At 49.3% G+C, this 26,855-nt stretch overlaps 1 protein-coding gene across 1 annotated transcript in view; it reads right to left on the minus strand.

Annotated features, from left to right (window-relative positions):
- Positions 1-11,321: 11,321 nt before the first annotated feature.
- Positions 11,322-26,855, minus strand: part of Xpd (general transcription and DNA repair factor IIH helicase subunit Xpd) — a 71,405-nt gene continuing 55,871 nt past the window's right edge. Inside the window, exons 21-22 of the mRNA XM_077664816.1 lie at positions 12,922-13,065; positions 11,322-11,486 (exon numbers count right to left, since the gene is read on the minus strand). Coding sequence (XP_077520942.1) covers positions 11,394-11,486; positions 12,922-13,065 — 237 coding nt within the window. The 3' untranslated portion in view covers positions 11,322-11,393. The remainder of the gene's footprint in view (positions 11,487-12,921; positions 13,066-26,855) is intronic.

The following is a 26,855-nucleotide window of genomic DNA, read 5'->3' on the forward strand; positions in this document are numbered from 1 at the left end:
AATGACACTTAATACGACTAAATGCAAAGTAATGCGCTTTTCCCGTCGCGAAAATTCAAGTCCCGTTGCCTACACTATTTCTTCTTCCTTGCTAACACCCGTGGGATCTTATAAATATCTCGGCGTCATTCTAACATCAGATCTAACTTGGAAAGCACACGTCAGCTCTATCATAGCTTCCGCTAACCGCATGCTTGGATACCTTAAGCGCAATTTTTACTTAGCACCAACCCCTGTCAAGCTTCTTCTGTATGAGTCACTTGTGCGCTCAAAATTAGAATACGCTAACTCTGTATGGGACCCTTTCACTAACACACTCATCGACGCTCTAGAAGCTGTGCAGAATAGAGCAGCGCGTTTTATTGTGCGCAACTATGATCGTGCTTCGTGTCACAGAAATAAATAGTTTATCGTTAACCCCTCTTGCTCTGCGCAGAAAAGTGTCCCGTCTGTGTCTGTTTTTTAAAATTTACAGCATGAACTCTACTCTGAAAGAAGCATTGATCACAACACCAACATATGTTTCATCTCGCATCGATCACTCACGGAAAGTTGGCGTTCCTCGCTGCCGGACAACATCCTGCATAAATTCCTTCATTCCAAAAACATCGTCGGAGTGGAACCACCTACCACCACATATTGTAGCTGCAAAGGACGTTGATGAGTTTAGGGCACTGTTGTCATTACATTATGATTTACCATAGCCTCAGTTGGTTCACTTCGTTTTGTATATTGTGTATTTAGCCCTGTTCCTTTTTTTTCTCGCATGCACTTTGTTCTGTTAATAGCCTTCTGCCATCGTACCCGTTCAATGTTTCTACGAAGGGTGATGTTCTAGTTCATATCTTTGTGTTTACATGAAATGTTTTTTGACTGTTTTTGTGAATTTATTCGTTTTGGTGTTGGTATTCCTAATTATTGTATTGTGTCGCTTTTTTGAATCATGTAATTTCTTGCAGCTAGCTTCTTTTTTTTTGTAGGCATGCCTATGTATGCGTTAACCCCCTTTTTTGTAAGAGTTTCATTTTATATCTATGTACCACTCCCCTCAATAATGCCCTGTGGGCCATGAGGGTATCAGAAATAAATAAATAAATAAATAAATAAATAAAGGAGGCAGTAAAAGAAGAAAGGAAGGAAGAGGTGCCTTAGTGGAGGGCTCCGGAATAATTTCAACAACCTGGGGATCTTTAACGTGCACTGACATCACACAGCACACGGGCGGCTTAGCGTTTTTCCTCCATAAAAACGCAGCCGCCGCGGTCGGGTTCGAACCCGAGATCACGGTGAAGATAAGTTTCTCATCGCTCGCGAGCTGTGCATTCTCTTGCACTTGTATAGGACCGCTCAGATGCGAATCGGCTTCCAAAAGGCCACAGCAACCGCCAGCTTTTGATGTGGACGAGGGAACTGTATAGATGACGAAGCTTTTCAGGTCGTCGACTCTTCGCTGGTGACCCTCGAGCCGATATCCGATGGAGTATAGTTAGCAGAGCTGGTGAACTACTCCGACTGGATTTTGGCCAACTGGCCAATTGCATTGTGACAGAACTGCCTTCCGTTCCTTCGGATAAATGTCTAGCTCTCCCCGACGATCCACTGAGGATCCTGGCTTGATGTTGTCTGGGACGCAGGTCAGCGTGCGGTAAGCATCTTCTTGTGACGAATACTGAGATGAGAGGTTCGTGACTGAACTGCTCATGTCACAAGTGCTTATGGCAATAAATCATCACATCTTCTGTCGGGGCTGTTGTCCTGCCGATTCACGATGGGGTCGATGCTTCCGGCGACGTGAATTATTTAGCAGTCCTGGCGAGATGTTTGACTTCCTTTAGTCGCCGACACCCGGGGCGCTGGCAGGACGAACTGGTTAAAATTTCCGCCAGCGTAGTTGTCTGACTTAGTTGCCGTGCAGTCTTCGAGCACCGTCGACCTGTAGAAGTGGGGACTATTTTTGAAGATTGGCGCTGTTGGACTCACTGCTGCCGGATACTGCTGTTGGACTCAAAGCCGCCGGTCATCTAGGAATGCTGAAATTGGGGGTGTTAATGCGAAAGTGCTTCTCAAGAACAACTCTTTGCCCAGTTATGAGGTCTTCGAAGGACGCTGGTATCTGGACTTTGGGCAGCGCAGCAAATCCGTGGCTTGGTGAGGCAAGCTGCGGGGCGAGGCGAACGCGGGTCATCAGAAAAAGTAACCTTGCGGTATTATTGAAAACGCGCCGCGGTGGCTGAGTGGTTAGAGCGCTCGGCTACTGAGCCAGAGTACCCGGGTTCGAACCCGACTGCGGTGGCAGCGTTTCGATGGAGGCGAAACGCAAAAGGCGCCCGTGCGCTGTGCGATGTCAGTGCACGTTCAAGACCCCCAGGTGGTCGAAATTATTCCGGAGACCTCCACTACGGCACTCTTTCTTCCTTTCTTCTTTCACTCCCTCCTTTATCCCTTCCCTTACTGCTCGGTTCAGGTGTCCGCCGAGATATGTGAGACAGATACTGCGCCATTCGCTTTCCCCAAAAACCAATTTTCAATTGCGTATTGAAACGCGGCAGGCCACCTCGGACCCGCCGCGGTGGCTCAGTGGTTAGGGCGCTCGACTACTGATCCGGAGTTCCCGGGTTCGAACCCGACCGCGGCGGCTGCGTTTTTATGGAGTAATAATAATAATTGGTTTTTTGGGGGAAAGGAAATGGCGCAGTATCTGTCTCATATATCGTTGGACACCTGAACCGTGCCGTAAGGGAAGGGAGAAAAACGCTAATGCGCCCGTGTGCTGTGCGATGTCAGCGCACGTTAAAGATCCCCAGGTGGTCGAAATTATGCCGGAGCCCTCCTCTACGGAGGAAAAACGCTAAGGCAAGGCTGCGTTTTTATGGAGGAAAAACGCTAAGGCGCCCGTGTGCTGTGCGATGTCAGTGCACGTTAAAGATCCCCAGGTGGTCGAAATTATTCCGGAGCCCTCCACTACGGCACATATTTCTTCCTTTCTTCTTTCACTCCCTCCTTTATCCCTTCCCTTACGGCGCGGTTCAGGTGTCCAACGATATATGAGACAGATACTGCGCCATTTCCTTTCCCCCCCAAAAAAACAATTATTATTATTAGGCCACCTCGGCGTATAAATCGTCGTTGGGTATGATCTCGAAGATTCGTTCTTTGTTACGTGAGCTTATAAACGTAGTGGAGTACTTTCGTGCATCTTTAATAGGAAAGCTTGCGAGTGGCGACGTTCGCTGCATGCGTTGCTGTACGGCATGCAATTCCGAGCGCGTTCGCTTGGGAACTGTGGCCCCGTCGTCTGATGTCCGAGTTGTTGATAAGGGCAGTTACTGTTGCGAAAAACTGCCGCATTCACTGGTTGGTAAACGAGAATATAATCCAGGCTACTTTGTCGACAGATATATGGCGGCAGAGAAAAGGAATGGAAACTAAAGTGCCGCTCCTTTATCAGTTTGGACGTTGGTAAAATAGTAGGAAAAATATTGCCCCGCATGCACCATATTTCTTTACCGACAAGAGGAGTGTGGACTGTGAAAATTGCACCGCATTTTGAAATATTCGCAATCTCCGCTAAAAGGCTAGGAAATTGGAAATTGGTTTTTGAGAAAAGAAAATGGCGCACTATCTGTCTCACTTCTCGGTGGATACCAGAACCACGCCGTAAGGGAAGGGGTAAAGGAAGGAGTGAGAGAAGGAAGGAAGAAAGAGGTGCCGTAGCGAAGGACTCCGGAATAATTTCGACCACCTGGGGATTAACGTGCGCTGACATTGCACAACACACGGGCGCCTTTGCGTTTCTTCTTCATCGAAAGGCTGCCGCCGCGGCCGGGTTCAAACCCGGGAACTCCGGCTCAGCCAAGCGCCCTAATCACTGAGCCACCGCGGCGGGTCGGTAAGAGGTTACCTTGAGAGTAATTTGATTGCATGTTCTCTTCTTCAAAATAATGCGTTAGACATTACAATGCATGAATCACAATCATGAATCGTGATATTCGCGTATTCAATTATAAATTCAATTATAAATTATTTAGCGGTCGTATAAGACCACTAAATGATTTGTAATTGCATTCCATTCTCATGCTGGTCCAGTTTCATCAGCCTGACGAAAGCTGTGACACGTGTAGTTAAACTTAGATCACGTGAGTCACGAAGAAAACTGCACTAAAAATGCTCATACGTAGTTTTAACTTAATACACTTAAACAAGTCTGCTTCAAGACCTAGAATTATAACTATAAATGGCGTATCAGCAGTTATATTGCCGGTTTTTGTGCCTCATGTGACCTAAAGTTCAACTATACGTCGCAGCCATCGTTCGATTGATGAAACCGAAACAGCACGAGACAATAAATTCAATTACGAATTATTTAACAGTCGTAGGCGAATACGACGCAGTTAAACATGTAAAGCAATCTCTAAGACATTTGAACGAAGAAAACACGAGAGCAAAATTTTCGTGCCTTAGTCCATTAAACCCTATAGTATGCGCACCATGTCAGAGTTCATCTGAGTGTGTAAATCAACAAAAAATGGTAGCAACTGCTAGTGTTCTGTGACAGCTGTATTTTCCACTGATAAAAAAAAATGCCCGCCCAATAGTAGAAAGATGTGCTTTTCAGAAATATCTGGCCTGAAATATCTTGAAAACAATGTAGCTCATTCAGATCGCGCTTGAAATTAAGACCAAGCTTGCCGCCGCACGAAGAATGTGAGGGTGACCAGCGTTACTCTAGCGCAGAACACGGCCATGTCCGAGAACATGGCTGACTTCTCCGGGTCGGTGTCCGCCCACCAGGCTTTCTTGGGCCACGGCGACCGCACGAAGCTTCCCGAGTTCAAGTACAACGCCGAACAGCTATTCTTCGTCGCCTCGTGCGTCAAATGGTGCAGCGTGGGGAAAATAACTCATAACAAGCGATACGCGGCCTGGGCGGACCGCTGCAACGTGCCTCTCAAGAACAACGAGGCCTTTGCCGAGGCCCCGCTGGTGTCGCCATGAATCCCGCTGCGCACTCTGGTAGGGCGCGCATGTGTGGTAATAAACCGCATTTGAAACTCCTTGATTTCGTGCTTCACTCATCAATGTACGGAACTCGAAGATGTCAAAGGGAACGAGGACGCTAGTGGCCACCGCTGCCGCGTGAAAGTCACCCGCACACTGCCGCCGAGGTTATGCTCATACTGAGTGCGGCCAGAATGGTGGTGACGGCTGCGAGCACCCCAACGTGTTTTTTCTCCTTTTTCGACACACTGCGACACTGAAAGCAAGGTTGCCACAAGGAGTATATACGGTTCAATTTTACAAATGAAATTCCAGAGAGCTTTAATGTGTGTGCGGTGTCCACCTGTCGTAGCCACAGGCGCGATTCCACTCGAGGTCTGCTTCTGTTGGGAGGCCTATACACGTCCACGGACGTCGCAAACTGCCCACATCGCAAGCTGTATAGACAAGACTTGTTCACGCGATTGGATCTATGCATTGCCAAACCGAGTGATGCCTTAATTGCTAAAAAACGTTGGCGCGAGCTTTTGTTAGGAAAAGAAGAAGGCGATGCACCAACCCACTGTTGAGCCAGCAAATGTTGCTGAAAGGGCAATTAGTTTTAGCCGCGTGTTTTCTTTTGTGAAATGATGCGTTAGACGTTAGAATGCATGGATCACCACGTGGTATCTGCCTAGACCACTAAATTTATAGCTGAATTTTTTCTCGTGTTTGTTCGAATTCATCAGCCGAAAGATGGCTGTTGCGTATGTGTCTATTGCCCTTTAGGTCGCGTGATTTAAGAAGAAACTGCGCTATAAACGCTCATACGTAGTTTCAATTTACAACACTCAAACTAGCCTGCTGATCAAGAGCAGAAATGACAGGCCGTGCAGAACCAGAAATATTTTGAAGATATCCACAAATGGTCCAAATATGCATCATTCTGAGAGATCCCTAAAAAACACCCGTATGAGAATTTTCAATAAGATGTCATCTGTTCGTAAACATCCACTTTAATGCACTTCGTCGTATGGTCAGTATGTCATTTTGTCTACATAGCTGACCCCAACAGGTGACTTTGTGAACATTCACAGTTAGACACACATAGACAGGCTTGCTGTATCATCACAAGGAACTCAACTGCATTTGGCTGGTAAAGCTTTTCAAACGGTTCATGCTGCAGTATGCACCAAAGCCCCATGAATGGAACTCGGAAAGGCTTCTTGAGTATCACGTTTATTTCTACTTAATTAATTTGCATAATGAAGGATAGCGCAAAGACAGCGGAGCTTTTTTTTAATAAAGTTATTGATAGAATCCTATGCTCACTAGAACTTTTCGTTTTTGTCTTCATAAGCTCATAATTTATAGAAATAAATTCACCTGACTATATATATATATATATATATATATTTATATATATATATATATATATATTTATATATATATATATATATATATATATATATATATATATTTATATATATATATATATATATATATATATATATATATATATATATATATATATATATATATATTTCAATAAATTCAATATATATATATATATATATATATATATATATATATATATATATATATATATATATATATATATATATATATATATATAAAAGCTCGTTGAAAGCGACTATATACTGCGTGTGCGTGGGTAGCGCGCGTCGATATATTGCACGACGTTTTCTCTTTCGTATTGTTTGTGGATCAGTGTTTCGCGTCTGATTGACTGAATTGCCACGGTAAAGTTTGATACTAATAATTAAGTTAATCAAATGTCAAAATGTCGGCTAATTATGTATATCAAATGTCAAAACATCGGTACCTGTCCGGGCGAACCATCTGTTTGATTAGCATACTGCGCATTTCAAAAATTTTGTTTTTGCTTCATTTTTGCAGAATATGCAAAGAGGGTCACAAATATTTTCTATGCATGTGGCTGTTAATTTTGCCAAACTGTCGACACAATTTCTCCGCTAAAATGGTTTACTGATATTCTGTAGATGTCCATTCCGAGCCAACGATTTCATCGATAGCCGGATACAACCGAAGTCTGCAGTGAAGCTTCGCCCACATTCAGGACACCTGCACAGAATTCATCTGCGACAAACAAGTAAATCGTTCCGAAAACGTTTCTTGTTACCTAAATTACAAGCTAATCACAATAAAAAATTATAACCTCTATAGTTTTGATGCCTGGTTTCTTTAGCAATGTCAAACATGAAAAAGTTGATTTTGTTTACTGTTGTTGGCCAGCGGAGCATTATAGAACGCCGCAGACCATGGCCCAGTGTTACCAACTGATTTTAGTACGCTAGCACCGCATTCGGGCGTTGTGTGTTAATCTGTCTGTCTAAAGCCGGTTTTGCGGCAGGCTGATCACTATACCTCACTTGTCCACCCACTCGATCACTTGTCCAGCGCAGCGATAGCGTGGAAGTAGAGCGTCCGCCTCGCGTGAATGAGGACCGGTGTTCAAATCCTGGTGCCGCGCAATTCTGCACCGGGTTTGAAAGAAAAAAAACTCCGCATGTGGATGGAATTGCATAAGCAGTCCTGGGGTGCGGCCTGATCTCGGTGACCAGAACCGACAACGCACTCCCTCGCCAGTACAGGACTTGGTCACCGCGGTATAGTACTTGGCCGCAACCTTCTATAACCAAACAAATTAACCCTCGGCCCTCAGTCCCCAGGGGCTGCGGAGCAACTGACCAAGGCGGCGGTCAGACCTGTGACGCAGCGGAGGATGCTAATTTCTGGCTCCGGACAGGCCGCCATTGCAATCTGAGCCTGGCAACGTTTAACGCTAGAACCTGATTAGTGAAACTAGCCTATAGCAGAGCTGTTCGAGGAACTAGCGGGAATTAAGTGGGACGTCATAGGGCTTAGTGCAGTTAGGCGGACAGGTGAGGCGTATACAGTTCTAAAGCACGGGCACGTACTGTGCTATCGCGGATTAGCGGATAGACTAGAACTAGGTGTGGGATTCCTCATTAATCAGGATATAGCTGGCAACGTAGAGGAGTTCTATAGTATTAACGAAAGGGTGGCAGCTATCGTAATTAGGCCTAATAAGAATTACAAGCTGAAGGCGGTGCAGGCCTAAGCGCCTACATCCAGTCATGATGACCAGACTGTTGAAAGTTTCTATGAAGACGTGGAATGGGCAATGAACAAAGCAAAATCACAGTGCACTGTACTGATGGGCGACTTCAATGCGAAGGTGGGCAAGAAGCAGGCTGGCGACCACGCGGTAGGCGACTATGGGATAGGCTATAGAAATAGCAGGGGAGAGTTATTAGTCGAATTCGCGTATAGAAATAATTTACGGATCATGAATACCTTCTTCCGCAAACGAGAAAACAGGAAGTGGACCTGGAAGAGCCCCAATGGTGAGATTAAAAATGAAATTGACTTCATACTATGCCCTCAACGTTGCATCGTTAAGGATGCGGACGTCCTCGGAAACGTGCGTTGTAGCGACCACAGAATGGTAATGGTCTCGAATTAGCTTAGTCTTGAAGAGGGAACGGAAGAAGATATAGTGAACAGGAAGTTCATTAACGAGCTAGCGGTAACGGGGAAAATAGTAGAATTCAGGATATCGCCGCAGAACAGACATTCAGCTGTAAGTGAGGAAGACGATCTTAATGTTCATAGAGTGAACGACAACTGACAGCTATCATTACAGTAGAAGTAGGCGGTAGGACGGTTCGACAGGATACAGGCAAGCTATCTCAGGAGACGAAAATCTGATTAAGAAACGTCAAAGCATGAGGGCGTCTAACCCTACAGATAGAATAGAACTAGCAGAGCTATCGAAGTTAGTAAATAAGCGCAAGGTAGCCGACATAAGGAATTTTAATACGGAGAGAATCGAGCATGCTCTAAAGACCGGAGGTAGCCTAACAGCGGTGAAGAGGAAACTATAAGCATAGGTAATGTTCAACCAAAGTAATGTTCAACAGCCTAGCAAGAAAACCGCAGTTCACATTTGAAAACAGCTGATCCGGATCATGAGAGGGAATTAACTAGAAGGATGAGAATGGGGTGGAGCGCATATGGCAGGTTCCCTCAGATCCTGAATAGCAGATTATCAATATCCCTCAAGAGAACAGTGTACAACAGCTGTATCTTGCCGGTACTCACCTGTGGGCAGAAACCTGGAGGCTAACGAAAATGGCTAAGCCTAAGTTAAGGACAACGCAGCGAGCCATGGAAAGAAAAATTATAGGTGTAACGTTAAGAGACCGGAAGCGGGTGGAGTGGGTGAGGCAACAAACGCGGGTTAATGACATCCTAGTCGAAATCAAGAGGAAGAAATGGGCTTGGGCAGGGCATGTGATGCGAAGGCAAGACAACCGCTGGTCCTTAAGGGTAACGGAGTGGGTTCCAAGAGAAGGCAAGCGTAGCAGGGTGCGGCAGAAGGTCAGGTGGGTGGACGAGATTAAGGAGTTTGCAGGGATATGGTGGGCGCAGCTGGCAAATGACAGGGTTAATTGGAGAGACATTTCAGAGGCGCTTGCTACAGTGCTCTAGAACCTTGGGCAGTGTGTCGTGCGGCGGCGGAGCAAGGCTCTTTTTTGCGATGACTGCACCGCTGCCGGCCAGGGGGCGCTTCGTGTGACAGGTGTGCCAAGGTCGGCTGCTCCGCAAGCCGTCTGCTGCGTTGCCGCGGCACGGCGGTACGTTGTACAAGTATAATGCATGGTGCCTTCTTCAGATATTTGCTGGCTGCTAATGGCACATTTCCATAAGCAGGTGTAGCATTTCAACAATAATGCGTTGTACGGCCGCCGCGGTGGCTGAGTGGTTATGACGCTCGGCTGCTTGCCCGAAAGACGCGGGCTGGATCACGGTCACGGCGGTCGAATTTCGGTGGAGGCGAAACTCTAGGGGCCCGTGTACTGTGCGATGTCAGTGCAGCGCCCGTGTCTTCTTCCTTCGTGTTTTCGTCTCGTTCCTTGCGCTGTTTTCTCATCACGTCAAATAACCCCAGGTGGTCGAAATTTCCGGCCCCCTTCACTATGGCGTCTGTCATAGCCTGAGTCGCTTTGGGACGTTAAACTCCCTGAATAAATAATGCGTTGTTTCGTGCAGCGCGCTGCAGTAGGAAACCGATAATACCAACGACGAAAATATTGTTCGGTGCGGGCTTTGCCGGCCGTTAGGCATGACCTAAACAAAGTACAGAACGCATTCATCTTGTGCTAGCTGGATCTCGTTTTTCCGATCCTATGCACACAATTAAGCTTCTAAACTCGTTGCATGGAGGCAGCTGTTCGAAGCCTGCGGCGTGTTGAAACTAACGTTCAGGTCATTTTCGTTGTTTTAGAAAGTTCGTGCATTAAGCGAAAATAATGGGTCGTGGTGTCAACATTTATTTATTAAAATTCCAAACATGGCACACCATGCAAAGCAGAGCCTTGGTAGGCTACATACACCACACTCATTTGCCCCTCCTCAGGTTAAGGTGCTTCAGTCGTTCTCGCTGGGAGCTCCTGTCATTATTTAAAGATTTCGTGTAGAATCGGAACCTGAGGAGCATGTAAAACTTAACAATTCAAAGGAAGACATCAGTATCACGGGCAGGACAGCCAGCCATATTGGAAGGGGAATACCATGTAGAAAGGAAGCAAAATCCGACATACCTGCTGCACTAATCTTTCTAATGCTAAAAAAAATAGTGAATGAGTCTTCCAATGTGGCGATTAACTTTGCAAGTTGACCAGATGGATACAATAGGCCACCACAATCAAATTGCCAGATGAACTCATTTTGCGCAAGAGCGGATTTGCAGCGACCTTGGTAATTGTCAAGCATTCAGCACAAAGGCTGCATCCTGTGCTCTGTAGCTCCTTACGGGCCACATACCCAGCAACGTAGTGAACAAGGCGGCGGGAACTCTTTTCAGCAATGTAGTCCAAATGGTCTCCAGGAGGAAGACAATTCGAAGCGGTTTCTGCCTCATCCAGCCTTCCTTTAAGATCCACGTTTTCTTTGTGCTGCTTCACCTTTATTCGTCGCAGTGCCCGGCGCACGTTAGCAGTTTTGCTCCTGGCGACCACCTTTCGACACCTTCTTCGAGACAGCTGGTTCTGTTTTAATTTGCGCTGGTACTTGCAGTGAACACATGCAATGGCTGAACCGTCCTTGACCACAAGCGTGCACCTCTTGGAAAAGAAATTTCCGTTGAATGATGGGCACTTACCAGTAACTGGTTGTACGCCTGCATGCACCAGAGCAGAGATTCAGATTCAGAAGCAGTTTTCAGTGACGCCACATATTATGTGCTCGTGCATTAGCGTGTGAGAAACAGCCCATGCAACAATTTTGGCATTTTATTAAATAATGTTGACAATGAAAACACCCCAGATGAACGGCAGTGATCCCCCTCAGTGCAACTGCACCCTGCTCTCTATCTTCTTCCTGGTCTCCTCCGACTGGAGCTGCTCAGCCGTGAGCAACGACACACCCAGTTGGTCCTCCTGCGGACAGGTAAACAAACTGTCAACAACAACAAGCAGGGTGGCTGACTAATAACCAATTTAATGGTTGACCGAGGTTTTTACTTTGCTTTGGGAGTTCTTTGGCTGCACCTGCTCCTGTAGCAAAAACACCCATCGTCAACATCAATTGAGGTAGCCAGCATTCTCGAGCTAAGGCATTAATGGTACATGCTATGCTGGCACCCTGTCTGAAAAAACAGGAGTTGTGTACAACGGAAGTTCACAAGGTATAGAGTGCTGTAAATTTGCATAATCAACACATCCTTGCAAGTAAAGCCACAGACAACCACGGCTTCAAGCATGGGGCATTTCATTCAACACAGGACCAAAGAAATTGTTGTAAGGAATCAACCACAAATCTGTGTCAGGGAGGGGTGATTGCAGTGCTGGTGAACACCACAACTGAGCACAGAAACACACCAGACGTAGAACTGCCACTGTGCTAGTCATTTTCTTGATTATCCAGTTCTTTTATTAGTGCTGGTCATAATGTCCCAGCCTCTCACCAGCCAACTGTTTTGATTCTGACAAACCTATATCTATCTCCACAGAGCCGCAGTCTGCAATACAGTTAATCTGACGCCCGTTAATTCAGAAATCCGGGTTATTCGAACTTCTCGCGCAGTCCCCATCAATGCTTGTGTAAGCCTACGGTGTCGAATGCTCACTATTTCGGACGCTACAGGTATCGCGCCAGTTAATTCGAATGCACTTGTGAAGGGCGGTCATGTCCATGTATGAACGGCATGGCGACCAATCCTCTATATAGACCCACTCCAACCTAAACTGCATGCTGCACAGTTACCCGTGCACCTCTGACATCTGTACAACGGCAGGCATGACAAAAAACAGAAGGCTCCATCTCCGGAAACAGTCCAACTGCTTAGTTTCGGTTTTCACAACCTCATGCCAGCATCAGGCACGCATTAACCGGCCAACTAAGCCCAGGACCATACATGTTAACATAGACAAGAACAACCAACTAGCCCAAGTGAAAGCCTAAGCCCAGGAGTGCAGTGTTTCGGGCACTCATTTGGGCCACTGCAGATTTTCCTCGCTTCCACTTGTTTGGTTCTTCCACTGTACTGAAACTGCGCATTTGTCACAAGGCCGTTCACTCTTCGTGCACTAAAGCCTGCTCACATGCAACACAGCTACTTGTGACAAGAGCACCATGAACGGTGCCCATTTGGGACCAGTTCTGCTTCGATGCTCTCAACAGTGTGTCAAGCAATGAAGCGTCAGTGCAAATATATGAGAAAAAATAATTGCTGCACTCAATGGAGTATTGGTAGAGCTGCAAAAAACCACTCAGATCGAGTATAATGCAGCCCAGAGTATGGTGAGCACACTGCAGTGTACATCAAAGAGGTCTGCCATAAGAGCAACAAGAAGAGACGAGGTCAGCACGTACCCGGGTGAAGGGCTGCGCCATCTGGCGGAGGAAGCGTCGCACCACCTGCAGGGCCTCTTCAGTGCTCAGGTTGCAGAGGGAGTCCTGCAGGTGCTCCTGGATCCAGCGGGGGAGCTTGCTGCGCTTGTCGTACCGCGAGAAGCGCTGCACAACACCAATGCACACACCGTGCATTGTAAGCACCGCATCTCAACACGCCACTGGCAAAATCGTCAAAGCCAAAGCAATTTTGATAGCATCGTGTTTCCTACTGTATAAGTCATAGTTGCTAATTTTTCGATTATGCATTTTATGTTTATACAATGGTGAAACTTATGTAGGACCAAAACTGATATGCAGATGCGTGTCATCTTTTGAGATATCCAGTAAATATGTCTGAAAATAAATTCAATGACCAAAAGAGGAAAAAACTGAGTTATCTTTAAAATCTTATCTTATGGGCAGATTCACATAATACTGCCAAGGCTGGACTGACTGTGGAAGCCCCCCCCCACATCCTGTCCAGCCATGTTCTCAAAAGTTTCAACTTTGGAGTCACTTTTGTTTGGATTCGTGCCCACCATATGTTGGTCTTGCTAGGACGTGAAATTCATGTTCCATGCCGTTGAATATGCACTGAAGGATTGGAACCGGGCAGCAAGAAGACAGCTTGATGCAAGGGAAGAAAAACTATCCAGGAATGGCAGAAAGCCTTGGGGCACTCCAGTCGATGAACACAAAAAGGCAAACCATGGGATGAAGGCACGCAGGCCAGCTCGAGGATAGTCTGCACATGGAAGCTGCTGCAAAAGTGTATTTTCGTCGGACTCTAATGAAGGGATCCTCAGAGAATTTTCTTAGTCCGTACTGAATAAACAGCAGTGTTTCCTATACCAGTGCGATTTGTGTGCGAGTTTTTTCGAAAAAACTGCCATTTGAGGGGGGTGCAACTTACAGGTGTGAATTGTACAACAGAAAATGTGACAATAGCCTGCTAGTTTAAATCAGTCAGCACGTTTACAATGAAGTTTTGTTGCAGGGGAAGAACATTACAGTGAAAAGGCCCATAGAAAAGAAACATGATGCCGACAACTATGCAGAAACAAGCGACTTTGAAGTTGCTTGTTTGTTTGATTTGAAGAACTTTAAGGCACTGAATCAAATTGAAGAGTTGTGAGATAAGGAGTGCATACATGAACAAAAAACACCAAAATGTCACTTAGCACCAGGCGCATCGTGCAAGTATTGCTTGCTGTATGAGTGAGCTGTGCTTCTCTTTGGCTTCATAATTAATTAATTTCACAAACTGTGCAAACACAAAGGTTTCGGACACAGACTAAAAAATAGCCGAGCCCGCTTATAACGAACATGAGCGTCACGCGACATCCGTTCGTTATATCTCGAAGTTCGTTGTAAGTGGACCACAGCTTTAAAGACAGTTGCTTGTCAAAACACAAAATTTTTTGTTTGCAAAAGAGTCCATCATGGACGTCTGTTTTTGCGGCACAGATCCGATTAGGGAGGTTTCCAGTTTGTTTAAAGCAGAAGCGTGCACTTCGCCAAGGCCCTTGGCATAGACAAGTTGTCCGAGGCTCTCTAACCCCCGTATTCACAAACCGACCTTTACCTTCCCTTTCGAGGTCCTTACCTTTACGGCTCCTTTCCGGGTTTCAGAAACCGACCTTACCCTTAAACTGCACCTTTAGCCGCCCTTTCGGCCTCGGAAAGGGCGTGTTTGCAGAGGTAGCCCCTGGCCTACCTTTAGCAGCTCCTTTCGTCAATTCAACATGGCAACCGAGTACGATCGGCGACCGCTTTTCCGATTTATCAAGTTCACAGAGTTAATGGAAGAAATCGATCAGGCGCCCCATCGCGCGAAGCCGGAACGGCGAGTGCTGAGGGGTCGCCAGTGCCCGATGGAGCTGTTTGACGATGAGCTTCTCGCGAGGTGCCGCTTTTCGAAGCCTGCCGTGCTGGAACTCTTGTCTGTGCTGCCGCTGCACCGCTGCCCCAACGGACGAGGTTGCCCCGTGCCGCTGCGACTGCTTACCACCCTTCGCTTTTACGGTGCGGGAACTTTCCAAGTTGTTGCCGGTTACCCTGTCGATGTATCTTTACCGGTAGTATCGATTGTATCCGCCGTAATCGTAGCAACATTGTTTCCGGCACTGGTCAAGTTTCCCTAAACCGAAGATATGCAAAGCCTAAAGCAGGTGAGACATGTTCGAAAACTTCGTCGGTGAGCCGCGCTGGTCGCCGCTTGCGAACTGCCGCCCCACTGCAAGCAGGGAAACACCGATCAGCAAGCATCGATGCGTAGCTCGGCTCAAGCGTCGCCCACGGTCGGTGTCACGCTTTGAAGTTCGCACCAGAAAAGACAAAACATCTATATTATCAGAAAGACTGCCTGCTATCGTCGAGCAGCGACAAAGCATGCCTGAGCAAGTAGCCAGCTTTCGGCTACAGCACCACCCGCGGGCACGCCGCGCTACAAACTGCGCCCGGCTGCCCTGATCGCCGCTAGGCCAATAGCCTGTTTCGCATCAATGCAGCAGCGCACAGCGCTTCGGAAGTCGCCTGCGCTGCAATAATGGCGCACTATTTATATCACTGTGCTGTGAACAGCTACATCTCGCAATAAACTAAAAATATGGTCGATTTGCACTACGCCTTCAGCACCGGAGCTGGCGGACGCCAAGCGAGCCGGACCGCAACGGCGGGCCAACGGAAGCTGCGAGGCGGTTCTCGCAAGAAATTTACACGCATCTCAGTTGTCACTTTTACCAGCAACTCAGTATTGGTCAGTACTCCACAATAATGATACATTGTTGACATTTTTCTATTCCATGTTTTATTATTTACGTCAAGAACAGTTCATTTTTTGACGCCGGCGCACGAGATGCTAGGCCGGCCGGCCAGCCGGCTTGGTGTACTTCACGTTCGCACCAGAAAAAACAAAACAGCCATGCTATCGGAAAGTCTGTCTGCAATATTCGAGCAATGACAGCATGCCTGCGCAAGAGCCCACCTTCCGGCAGCGACACCGCCTGCGGGCGCGCCGGGTGACGGACTACGCTGCTTCCTGACTGCCTTGCTCGTCGCTAAGCCTAGCTAGTTTCGCATCGATGCCGCAGCTTAGGGCGCTTCGGAACAGGCCAGTGCTATAATAAAAATACTACTGTCGTCACCCCTTCACTGTGAACCCGTCCCATAATAAAATAAAGATATGCACGATTTCCGCGACGCCTTCAGCAGTGGATCGTGCAGTAGCCAAGGCCGAGCCGCACAAGGCAGCAGCAGCAGCAAAAGCGGCTATGGGATAAAATTTCCTTGTATCGTAGTTGTCACTTCTACCAGCATCTCCGTATTGGCCAACAATCCTCAGAAAAGGTACATTTCTGACGCTCAGCTCAAAACAACAAACGCGCACAAGCACGACACACCACGATCGAGGCACACAAAAATAAACAAACACCGACGTCGACTCAACAAAGCTTCTTGTATCGACGGCTGCCTATCACTGTGGCTAGACCAAGAGGAAACATGCGTAATAATTTGAGGCAGGCTAGTTAATATCGTCTACTGAATGATTATGACCGATCCAGTATATGTTTAACTGCTGTCTATAGTATACGAAACAAGTTATCAGTACATCCACTGATGCGACAAGCATTATTATTTCTTTAGCCTTGTTACCATACCTCTTACTTCTGGGGGTAAGGGCACTTTCCGTAAGGCTGCCGAAAGGTGGCTTTCTGAAACACAGCTTGGCCTTTCCCATACCTTTCACTTTCAGTGACCTTTCTGAAAGGCGCCCTTCGCGTTAAGGTAAGGTAAAGGTAAGGCCAGTTTTTGAATACGGGGTAAGTAGCCCACTGCTACAGGCGCGCTTACGGGTGCTGGCTCCGAAGTTTCATCCTCATCTGATTCCTCTGCGTCACTCTCGTCCCGCACTTCAGAAACAATGCCCTCGCCCGGGCACGGTTCCACGGTGTCGGCGTCGTCATCGACAGAAATGAAATCATTGCAACCAATGTCATGAAACCCCATGTCGGAGTCGGCGACGCGCTGTCACAAACTGCAACCGGGCTGGTCATCTTCCGAATCATCAGACACTGTGTCGACGAAGCTGGCCTTGCGGAAGCAGTTTCACACGCCAGTGGTCGTCATCTCCGCCCTGGCCGCTTTCATCATCTTTGCCGCTGAATACAATGGAAATGGGCACGGTGTTCCCGTCCGCCATCCCTAATTACAACCAGGGCCCGAGATTTGAACGAAAACAACGAAACGTCCGCACCACAACAAGAGTGACAAAAGCGCGCGATAGGGTAGACAGATGCGCAGCGTGCACAGGTGGCAATCAAGCCAGCCAAGCTAAAGATACGCACAGCGCCAGCAGAGAGACCGATGAGGGGCGTCTGTGAGTGTCAGTGCAGCCACCTCTTGGCTCCCACGGAAGGCCTGCTTGCACCGGCGGCGGTGTGTTTGATCGCGGAGGCTACGCGCGGATTTGCGAGAGAGAGGGGAGCAGAGTTGCGAGGAGGGGCGAGAGGGTGATCTTGGTAGGCGCATCGGCGGGGAAAGGGAAGCTCGATTGAGAGCGGCATGAATCGGGGCAGGCAGTTCGCCTGCGATAAGGCTCGGGAAAACATACCGTGCGCCAGGCGCACAAAGGGGTCGGAGGCAGGTTATCCGGCATCGCGGCGCCAGATTTACGCCGTCCGTTTGCTGTAACCAATCAGCAGGGCTGAATGACATTCGTTATACATGTGATTTTGTGTCATTGAAACAATGTTCATTTTGACGGTCGCGCAGGTCTCATTTGTTATAAATGAAAGTTTCTCTTAAGTGGGGCCATTATATGTGGGCTCGACTGTACAGTAAAATCTCAATAAGATCACAGCTACTAAGAATCCGCAAAATTGCCTGGTTGAACTGCACTCAGTACAATGCGCAGTTTCAGGTGTCCCGAACACTCTACAGCACCGCTATGGCGGAAAAAAAAAAACTGACATTTGTAATCACTCTCAGTAATGTCGTCAGCAAGAGAGAAAGGCTAGGAATTTTAGGAAGGCAAGTTTCGAACACCATAGCCTAAAAATAAACAGGGTGGAATGCCACTGCGCTGCCCACACACCGGCAAAGCCATGATCTCCAGTCACACAGTATACCGTATTTACTTGCGTAATCCTCGCACTTTTTTTCCCTGAAAATCAACGCGAAGTTTGGGGGTGCGATAATTATGCGGGAAAAATTTTCAAGCAAATGTTTCGGAGCGTTAAATAAATGCAAAGATGAATGGGTGCAAGATCAGGATTGTCAGGTCCGCAATTGTAAATATAACGAAAACATTACTTTCAAGCGTAACTTACCTTCGTTATGAAAGTACAGGGTGAACGTAAGCTCAAGCTGCTAAAGCACTTTATTTCCGTGCGCAACCTCCCCGTCACTACTCGCGTTGCGTACGTCCTGCAGGCAATTCTACTCTTCATCAGAGTCCATGTCGACACTGGAATCGATGGTTTCTTCATCTTCCGATGCTTCTTCGTCGTCCCACACCAGGTGGTCCTCGGTCGCATCCAGGGCGTTCAAAATTCCTGTTTTCTTGAAGCTTCTGGCCACCATGTTTACATCAATCATTCCCCATGCCTCTGATACCCAGCTGCACAGCAGCTCCACGGACGGTCTTTTGATCTTGCCGCCCGGCGTCAGAGCATATTCACCTTCGGCCATCCATTCTGCATACAGCCTACGGACGTTATCTTTAAATGGCTTGTTCAAAGATACGTCAAGAGGCTGTAGCATTGATGTGAGGCCGCCGGGTATAACAGCCAGGTCCGTGCGCAGTTCCTTGAACTTTGCCCGAACCGACTCTTGAAGGTGGCCCCAAAAGCTATCAAGCACGAGGAGCGACGGAAAAAGAAGCGCTCCCGGTCGCCGCCCCCACACAGTCTTCACCCAGTCCACCATAAGGTCCGCGGTCATCCACCCCTTTCCTTGAACACGCACGTGTATGCCAGGGGGGAGCTTTCCTTTCAGGAGGGTCTTACGCTTGAAAATGACGTACGGTGGGAGCTTCCGCCCGTCCGCCGTCACGCCTAGCATGACCGTGCACCTCCGTTTTTCGGCACCTGTAGTCCTGACGTGCACAGTCCGAGCGCCTGTCTGTTCGACTGTCCTGCTGCTGGGCCTATCGAAATTCAGCGGAGTTTGGTCCGCGTTCCCTATCTGGGAGAGCAAGAAGTTTTTTCTCCTGCCGGATCCTTATAACGAATCGATGGAAGTCCACTATTTTCTCTTCATAGGCTGCGGGCAGGCACTGGCAAAGCGTCGTTCGCCTCCTGAGCGAGAGTCCATTGCGCCGCATAAATTGTGTGGCCCACCCGTTACTAGCGCGGAAGTCTTGCACCGGGATGCCCTCCTTTCTTGCGATTACGAGCGCCTTGTTCCGTATCAAGTCAATCGACACAGCACACCCATCCGCTCGTCGAGCCTTGATATATTCCAGTAAAGAGGATACGACGGCAGGAAATTTCCCAGTCTTCGATCCACGGAAGGCCCGGCGCGTCTTACCAGTCGTCTTGAGTTCGTCGTGCTGCCGTCTCCAATACCGGACGCAAAACTCGTTGACGCCGAAGTGTCTGCTGGCGGCGCGGTTGCCATGTTCCAACGCATACTCAATAGCTTTTAGCTTAAAAGCAGCTGTGTAGCTTGCATAGAGTCCAATGGAGAAGCGGCACAAAGAGCACTGTGCAACACGCAAACAAGGCAAACGAGGCCTATGAGACACCGGAGAGCTGGAGACACCTTCGCAAAATGGCGTAGCGGTGGTGAGTGGACGAGCGGTAGCAGCGGATGATAGCACAGTACCGCCGCCTAGTAGCACGCGCGCCCAACCATGGCAGTTGTGGCCGCAGTCAATAGATGGCGATCGCTACGACAAGCAGACGGCTCGCGGCAGTAATTTTGGGAGTGCGATGATTATGTGGGGAAAAAAAAATTTTTCCAATTTTTGATAGCCAATGTGGGGGTGTGAGGATGGATGGATGGATGGATGGGCGGGCGGGCGGGCGGGTGGGTGGGTAAGTGGGTGGGTGGGTGGGTGGGTGGATGGATGGATGGATGGATGGATGGATGGATGGATGGATGGATGGATGGATGGATGGATGGATGGATGGATGGATGGATGGATGGATGGATGGATGGATGGATGCATACGGCTGAACCCTTTACATCGGGCGGTGGCTCAAGCCACCTACCCATGACTCGTGAAATTTTACTCGTCTTGATTTTGGCCACCAATCAGATAACCTGCGCTTGGATACTTCTACCCGCTTAAAATCTACTTTCCCTTCCCTCTCCTTCAACCCCAACGCTTTGAATAAGTCAGCCCCGCTGCTTTCCACTGCAGCGTGAAGCCCTTCACAGAAAAGTATCAAGTGTTAGCCGTTTCCTCCTCCTCTCCGCACGCAACGCACAACACGTCTATCTCGTGGTACCCAACTCAATATGTCTTAGTGAGCAAAACTCCCGTCCTGGCCTCAAACAACAAAGAACTTCCCCTACAATTATCATAGATATTTTCTTTGGCAATTCCTGCTTGAAGATCCTGTATGTTCCCAGTGTCGATTTGGTCAGCATCCCTGTTTTCCACAAAGCTCTCTCCCCCCCCCCTACTGCTGTCCAGATATTTGCTTGTCAATTTTCTAGTTCGCTTTCTCCATTTCGTATCAACATTCCTTATATATAGGTATCTGAAAACATTCCTAACCCACTGCTTTTCCCCCGTTTTTCTCAATCGCTCCTAAATGCTATCTTACTGCTAGCTTCTCTGCTCTCGAACGAAGCCCATCCCATATCGCCCTGTACCCTGCATCACCCTGCACTCGAGAGCAGTAAGCGCCGCCTGTTGGTGCTCAGCCTGCATTTTCCTTTCTCGCTCTCTTATCTGCTGTAAGTTCTCACCAATAACAGTGACAAAGCTAAAGATAGTAACCTCAAATGTTGGCTGATTTACTGCTGCACAAATTTCCGATCTACTAAACTACACGTGGGGCCAGAAAGCAAAAGCCAAGCAGCAACTAAGGCTGCATAAACAAGGGCTCTGTTTATGATACATCCTTATGACAACCATGGCTGGTTAAGTTATGTTTAGCTGGCCACCCAAAAAGGCTAGCAGTGCACTGAATAAAACGGTGGTCCGCATAACACTGAAAAGAACTCATCCCAAGCTTGCTGCATTCCACAAGCAAAACAGTGCCTATCTTCAATACTTGAAATAGACTGCCTATGACATCCTGTGGATGCATTTGTATGGATATGTACAGTTGCCAATCAGCAATGCATAAAAATGAGGAAAAACCGAAACTGCCCTAATAATAATAACAATGTTTGTTTTGCCATTCTGCAAGCCCAGATGGGAGGGTGGTGGGAAAAAGTGGCACATGAAAGAAATACACATACTGTCAAACCCAGATATTTCAAATTATTGACTGTATCAAACACACTAATTATCACTTTGAAAATTCTGCGCAAAAGTGTAGGAAAGTCGGGCACTTAATTGAACTCTAATTTCACCCATTTTTCCTATATATATAGAACTGTGTGCAGTTCTCCTGCAAGTGGCACTTCTCTTAATACCTAGGCCTGTGTGAAATTCCATAATTTCGAATATGCAATCGAATACTAAAGTACTCAACATTCGTTTCGAACCTAATGTTTGGTATTCAAATTCTCAAAGTATTCCTCCCGAGCGAACAACGTTTCTGGAACTTTTGTTTCGTACTCAGGGATTGCGACACAGCACGCATGTAACCAAGGCCCCGACTCCCCGCCGCATGCCTATGCCGCCGTGCGTATGCCGGAGCCGGTCTGCGCATGCTTGCGCCAACAAACACGAGCAGGCGGAAGAGCGGCGCCTGGATCTTTATCTGCCAGGTGCCTGCGGCCGCGCTACCCGTCGCATTGTGGGTATTGCGGTAACTGGCATGGCAGCGTGCATCAATTGAGAGCTAAATTTAGCACAGTGCAATCCACTTTCGTGCGCCGGTGTGCGTATGCTGATGGGTCTGGACGGGGCAGGCGCGCAAAAAGCTGGCCGGCACCTGGTCCTCAGGGCAATCTGCGCATGCGCAGTGAATCCTCGCGGAATCGGATCGCTATAGCGGCCGCGGATCACGCTATGTTAAATTTCTCTCATTGGAAGACGCGCAGTTCTCTTGATTTCCGCATAACGAGTTTGAGCACACTGCAGGTGCCGCAGCCACTCTTGTCCACATGAAATTCGTGAATCAAGCGCGACAGCACGAGCACGAGGGGAAGCCAGCACAAGGCACATCATAGCGGGTACCCCTTTCTGATGCCCGACGCAAGGTGGCATTGGGCCCCCAGTGTGTACACATAGCAGGTGTTTATAGAGTCGTCACCTGAAAGCAACAGCTGTGCAACAACGCAATCGCAATCAAGGCCAGGGCTCACACCCCACAAATATTCGCTCTGCATATAGGCCAACTCCCCAATTTCCAACGGCCCCTTTTGCAGGACGCCGCCAGAGGTTCAGTAAGTGTGATAAAGTTTAATGCATTCTCTCTTTTTTTTCATGCCATGGCCTTGTGTGTATGAAAACTACTACATGATTTTTAAAATGCCTGTTGTGCAGTTCAACCTTTTTGTTTGCTAGAACTATTCAAGATATTCACTTCGAAATTGTTCGAAGAAAATTGCTATTCGATTTGAATCCACTTCAAACCAGAAACTACAATTCGCACATGCCTACTAATACCGCTCTGCGATCACTTTTCGCTCAGGGAGACAAATCGGCTGCGTGGCCTTGTGCACCTGCTGGCACCACTAATGCTGTGAAACAGTTTGACGAAGTTAACGTGCAGTGCTTGATGGTGGCCTCCAATGTCACGATTCTCCCTGTCACATCACTGTCATGCGGTGAAGCCAACCAGACTAATTAAGGGGTGACGTGGCATTCGGTATCAACTTTTCTATTTCTTCATGGATTCTGATAAAAATTGGCAGGGTTACTGGTAATGTTTCTGTGATATCACCATAAAAATTTCAAACTGATATCTCAAACAACTTTTTATTTAAAATATTTTCTTCCTTTTCATCTTGTACCAGGTTTGAGGGACTTACAAAATAAGATAGAAGACTTCTTCAAAGTGTGTTGCATTCCAAAATGAATGGATGAGGTCGTGACATTCTTAGATTTTTTTATTTACAATGTAAAAGTTTTTAGTTTTAATATTTTATGAGCAGACATTACAATGGGCACCTAAACAGTGAACAACTAGTTGAATCAGTAAGTCAGCAAACGGGATGCCGGAAAACCAAGAATGTCACGACCTGAAACATTTCTCAAGGAATGCAGCGAAAAAAACCGTATCAAAATAGCCCCAGCGGTCGCAAAGAAATCAGCGGAACAATCAGAGCAAATGACAAAAAAAAAACAGTTTTGAGAAAATGGCTTCCGAAGTTGCACCTTGTATTTCACTCATCAAGAGGCACCGGGGTTGTAGTCTTTTGTGTCCTTTTTAACACGGGGCTTCTTGGATGCCTTGCCTCGAGATTGAAGTGCTTTCGCTGCCTTTCTTTTCCGCAAGGCGTCCTTTTCCGCTGCTCTGCGAAGAGCATGTTGGCCAGTTTGCAGACCAAGTGTCGAACAGTACTCTGTGTAAGCACGGCGGGTCCCTGCATTGAACTTGCAAACCGCTTCGTTGAGAGCTGTCTCTGTTGCAGTCAAAGATGCGTTTTTATCTTTTGGCAGCAGCGACCAAATTACTGAATGAAGGCTTTCAGCCGCATTCTGGGTTTTTTTCCCCAGACAACGGCTGAGGAGCTGGACATCCGATAGCCGCCGGTAAACAGGCAACAATGCATTTGTGACATGCCTTGCAAGCTGGTACTTGTGGGAGGGCAGAGGTTTGCCCTCTGCTTCTGCAGCCTGGTGTTGGCACCAACTCTGTGGTCCTTGGGGGCAAAGCTCGTGACGTGGGCGTTCATCGGTAGATGTTACGTGATAAAGAGTTGCCATCACAGCTTTCTGCATGTCCTCAACGTTGTCGTGATCGTGCAGGGCCTTGCCATAATAATTTGTTAAACTTCTTAATTAAGGCCTGAGTGAGGCCACCTTTCCCACCAATAGGCCGACCCTTTTCGCCTGGTGCTTGTGGACGGCGTGGCGTCGTCGCGTGAAGTGCCAAGAGGACCCGCGACATGCGCGGTGCCTTCATCACTTGATGTTTCTGACACAAAACGCGGCTCCAGGTGCGCCTGAATGGTGCGCCCGGTGCTCGTGGACGGCGTGGCGTCGTCGCATGAAGTGCCAGGAGGGCCCGCGACATGCGCGGTGCCTTCATCACTTGATGTTTCCGACACAAAACGCGGCTCCAGGTGCGCCTGAATGGTGCGCCCGGTGCTCGTGGACGGCGTGGCGTCGTCGCATGAAGTGCCAGGAGGGCCCGCGACATGCGCGGTGCCTTCATCACTTGATGTTTCCGACACAAAACGCGGCTCCAGGTGCGCCTGAATGGTGCGCCTGGTGCTCGTGGACGGCGTGGCGTCGTCGCATGAAGTGCCAGGAGGGCCCGCGACATGCGCGGTGCCTTCATCACTTGATGTTTCCGACACAAAACGCGGCTCCAGGTGCGCCTGAATGGTGCGCCTGGTGCTCGTGGACGGCGTGGCGTCGTCGCATGAAGTGCCAGGAGGGCCCGCGACATGCGCGGTGCCTTCATCACTTGATGTTTCCGACACAAAACGCGGCTCCAGGTGCGCCTGAATGGTGCGCCTGGTGCTCGTGGACGGCGTGGCGTCGTCGCATGAAGTGCCAGGAGGGCCCGCGACATGCGCGGTGCCTTCATCACTTGATGTTTCCGACACAAAACGCGGCTCCAGGTGCGCCTGAATGGTGCGCCTGGTGCTCGTGGACGGCGTGGCGTCGTCGCATGAAGTGCCAGGAGGGCCCGCGACATGCGCGGTGCCTTCATCACTTGATGTTTCCGACACAAAACGCGGCTCCAGGTGCGCCTGAATGGTGCGCCCGGTGCTCGTGGACGGCGTGGCGTCGTCGCATGAAGTGCCAGGAGGGCCCGCGACATGCGCGGTGCCTTCATCACTTGATGTTTCCGACACAAAACGCGGCTCCAGGTGCGCCTGAATGGTGCGCCTGGTGCTCGTGGACGGCGTGGCGTCGTCGCATGAAGTGCCAGGAGGGCCCGCGACATGCGCGGTGCCTTCATCACTTGATGTTTCCGACACAAAACGCGGCTCCAGGTGCGCCTGAATGGTGCGCCTGGTGCTCGTGGACGGCGTGGCGTCGTCGCATGAAGTGCCAGGAGGGCCCGCGACATGCGCGGTGCCTTCATCACTTGATGTTTCCGACACAAAACGCGGCTCCAGGTGCGCCTGAATGGTGCGCCTGGTGCTCGTGGACGGCGTGGCGTCGTCGCATGAAGTGCCAGGAGGGCCCGCGACATGCGCGGTGCCTTCATCACTTGATGTTTCTGACACAAAACGCGGCTCCAGGTGCGCCTGAATGGTGCGCCCGGTGCTCGTGGACGGCGTGGCGTCGTCGCATGAAGTGCCAGGAGGGCCCGCGACATGCGCGGTGCCTTCATCACTTGATGTTTCCGACACAAAACGCGGCTCCAGGTGCGCCTGAATGGTGCGCCCGGTGCTCGTGGACGGCGTGGCGTCGTCGCATGAAGTGCCAGGAGGGCCCGCGACATGCGCGGTGCCTTCATCACTTGATGTTTCCGACACAAAACGCGGCTCCAGGTGCGCCTGAATGGTGCGCCTGGTGCTCGTGGACGGCGTGGCGTCGTCGCATGAAGTGCCAGGAGGGCCCGCGACATGCGCGGTGCCTTCATCACTTGATGTTTCCGACACAAAACGCGGCTCCAGGTGCGCCTGAATGGTGCGCCTGGTGCTCGTGGACGGCGCGGCGTCGTCGCATGAAGTGCCAGGAGGGCCCGCGACATGCGCGGTGCCTTCATCACTTGATGTTTCCGACACAAAACGCGGCTCCAGGTGCGCCTGAATGGTGCGCCTGGTGCTCGTGGACGGCGTGGCGTCGTCGCATGAAGTGCCAGGAGGGCCCGCGACATGCGCGGTGCCTTCATCACTTGATGTTTCTGACACAAAACGCGGCTCCAGGTGCGCCTGAATGGTGCGCCCGGTGCTCGTGGACGGCGTGGCGTCGTCGCATGAAGTGCCAGGAGGGCCCGCGACATGCGCGGTGCCTTCATCACTTGATGTTTCCGACACAAAACGCGGCTCCAGGTGCGCCTGAATGGTGCGCCCGGTGCTCGTGGACGGCGTGGCGTCGTCGCATGAAGTGCCAGGAGGGCCCGCGACATGCGCGGTGCCTTCATCACTTGATGTTTCCGACACAAAACGCGGCTCCAGGTGCGCCTGAATGGTGCGCCTGGTGCTCGTGGACGGCGTGGCGTCGTCGCATGAAGTGCCAGGAGGGCCCGCGACATGCGCGGTGCCTTCATCACTTGATGTTTCCGACACAAAACGCGGCTCCAGGTGCGCCTGAATGGTGCGCCCGGTGCTCGTGGACGGCGTGGCGTCGTCGCATGAAGTGCCAGGAGGGCCCGCGACATGCGCGGTGCCTTCATCACTTGATGTTTCCGACACAAAACGCGGCTCCAGGTGCGCCTGAATGGTGCGCCTGGTGCTCGTGGACGGCGTGGCGTCGTCGCATGAAGTGCCAGGAGGGCCCGCGACATGCGTGGTGCCTTCATCACTTGATGTTTCCGACACAAAACGCGGCTCCAGGTGCGCCTGAATGGTGCGCCTGGTGCTCGTGGACGGCGTGGCGTCGTCGCATGAAGTGCCAGGAGGGCCCGCGACATGCGCGGTGCCTTCATCACTTGATGTTTCCGACACAAAACGCGGCTCCAGGTGCGCCTGAATGGTGCGCCCGGTGCTCGTGG

This window comes from Amblyomma americanum, chromosome 5, assembly GCF_052857255.1.
Source record: "Amblyomma americanum isolate KBUSLIRL-KWMA chromosome 5, ASM5285725v1, whole genome shotgun sequence".
Classification (NCBI taxonomy): domain Eukaryota; kingdom Metazoa; phylum Arthropoda; class Arachnida; order Ixodida; family Ixodidae; genus Amblyomma; species Amblyomma americanum.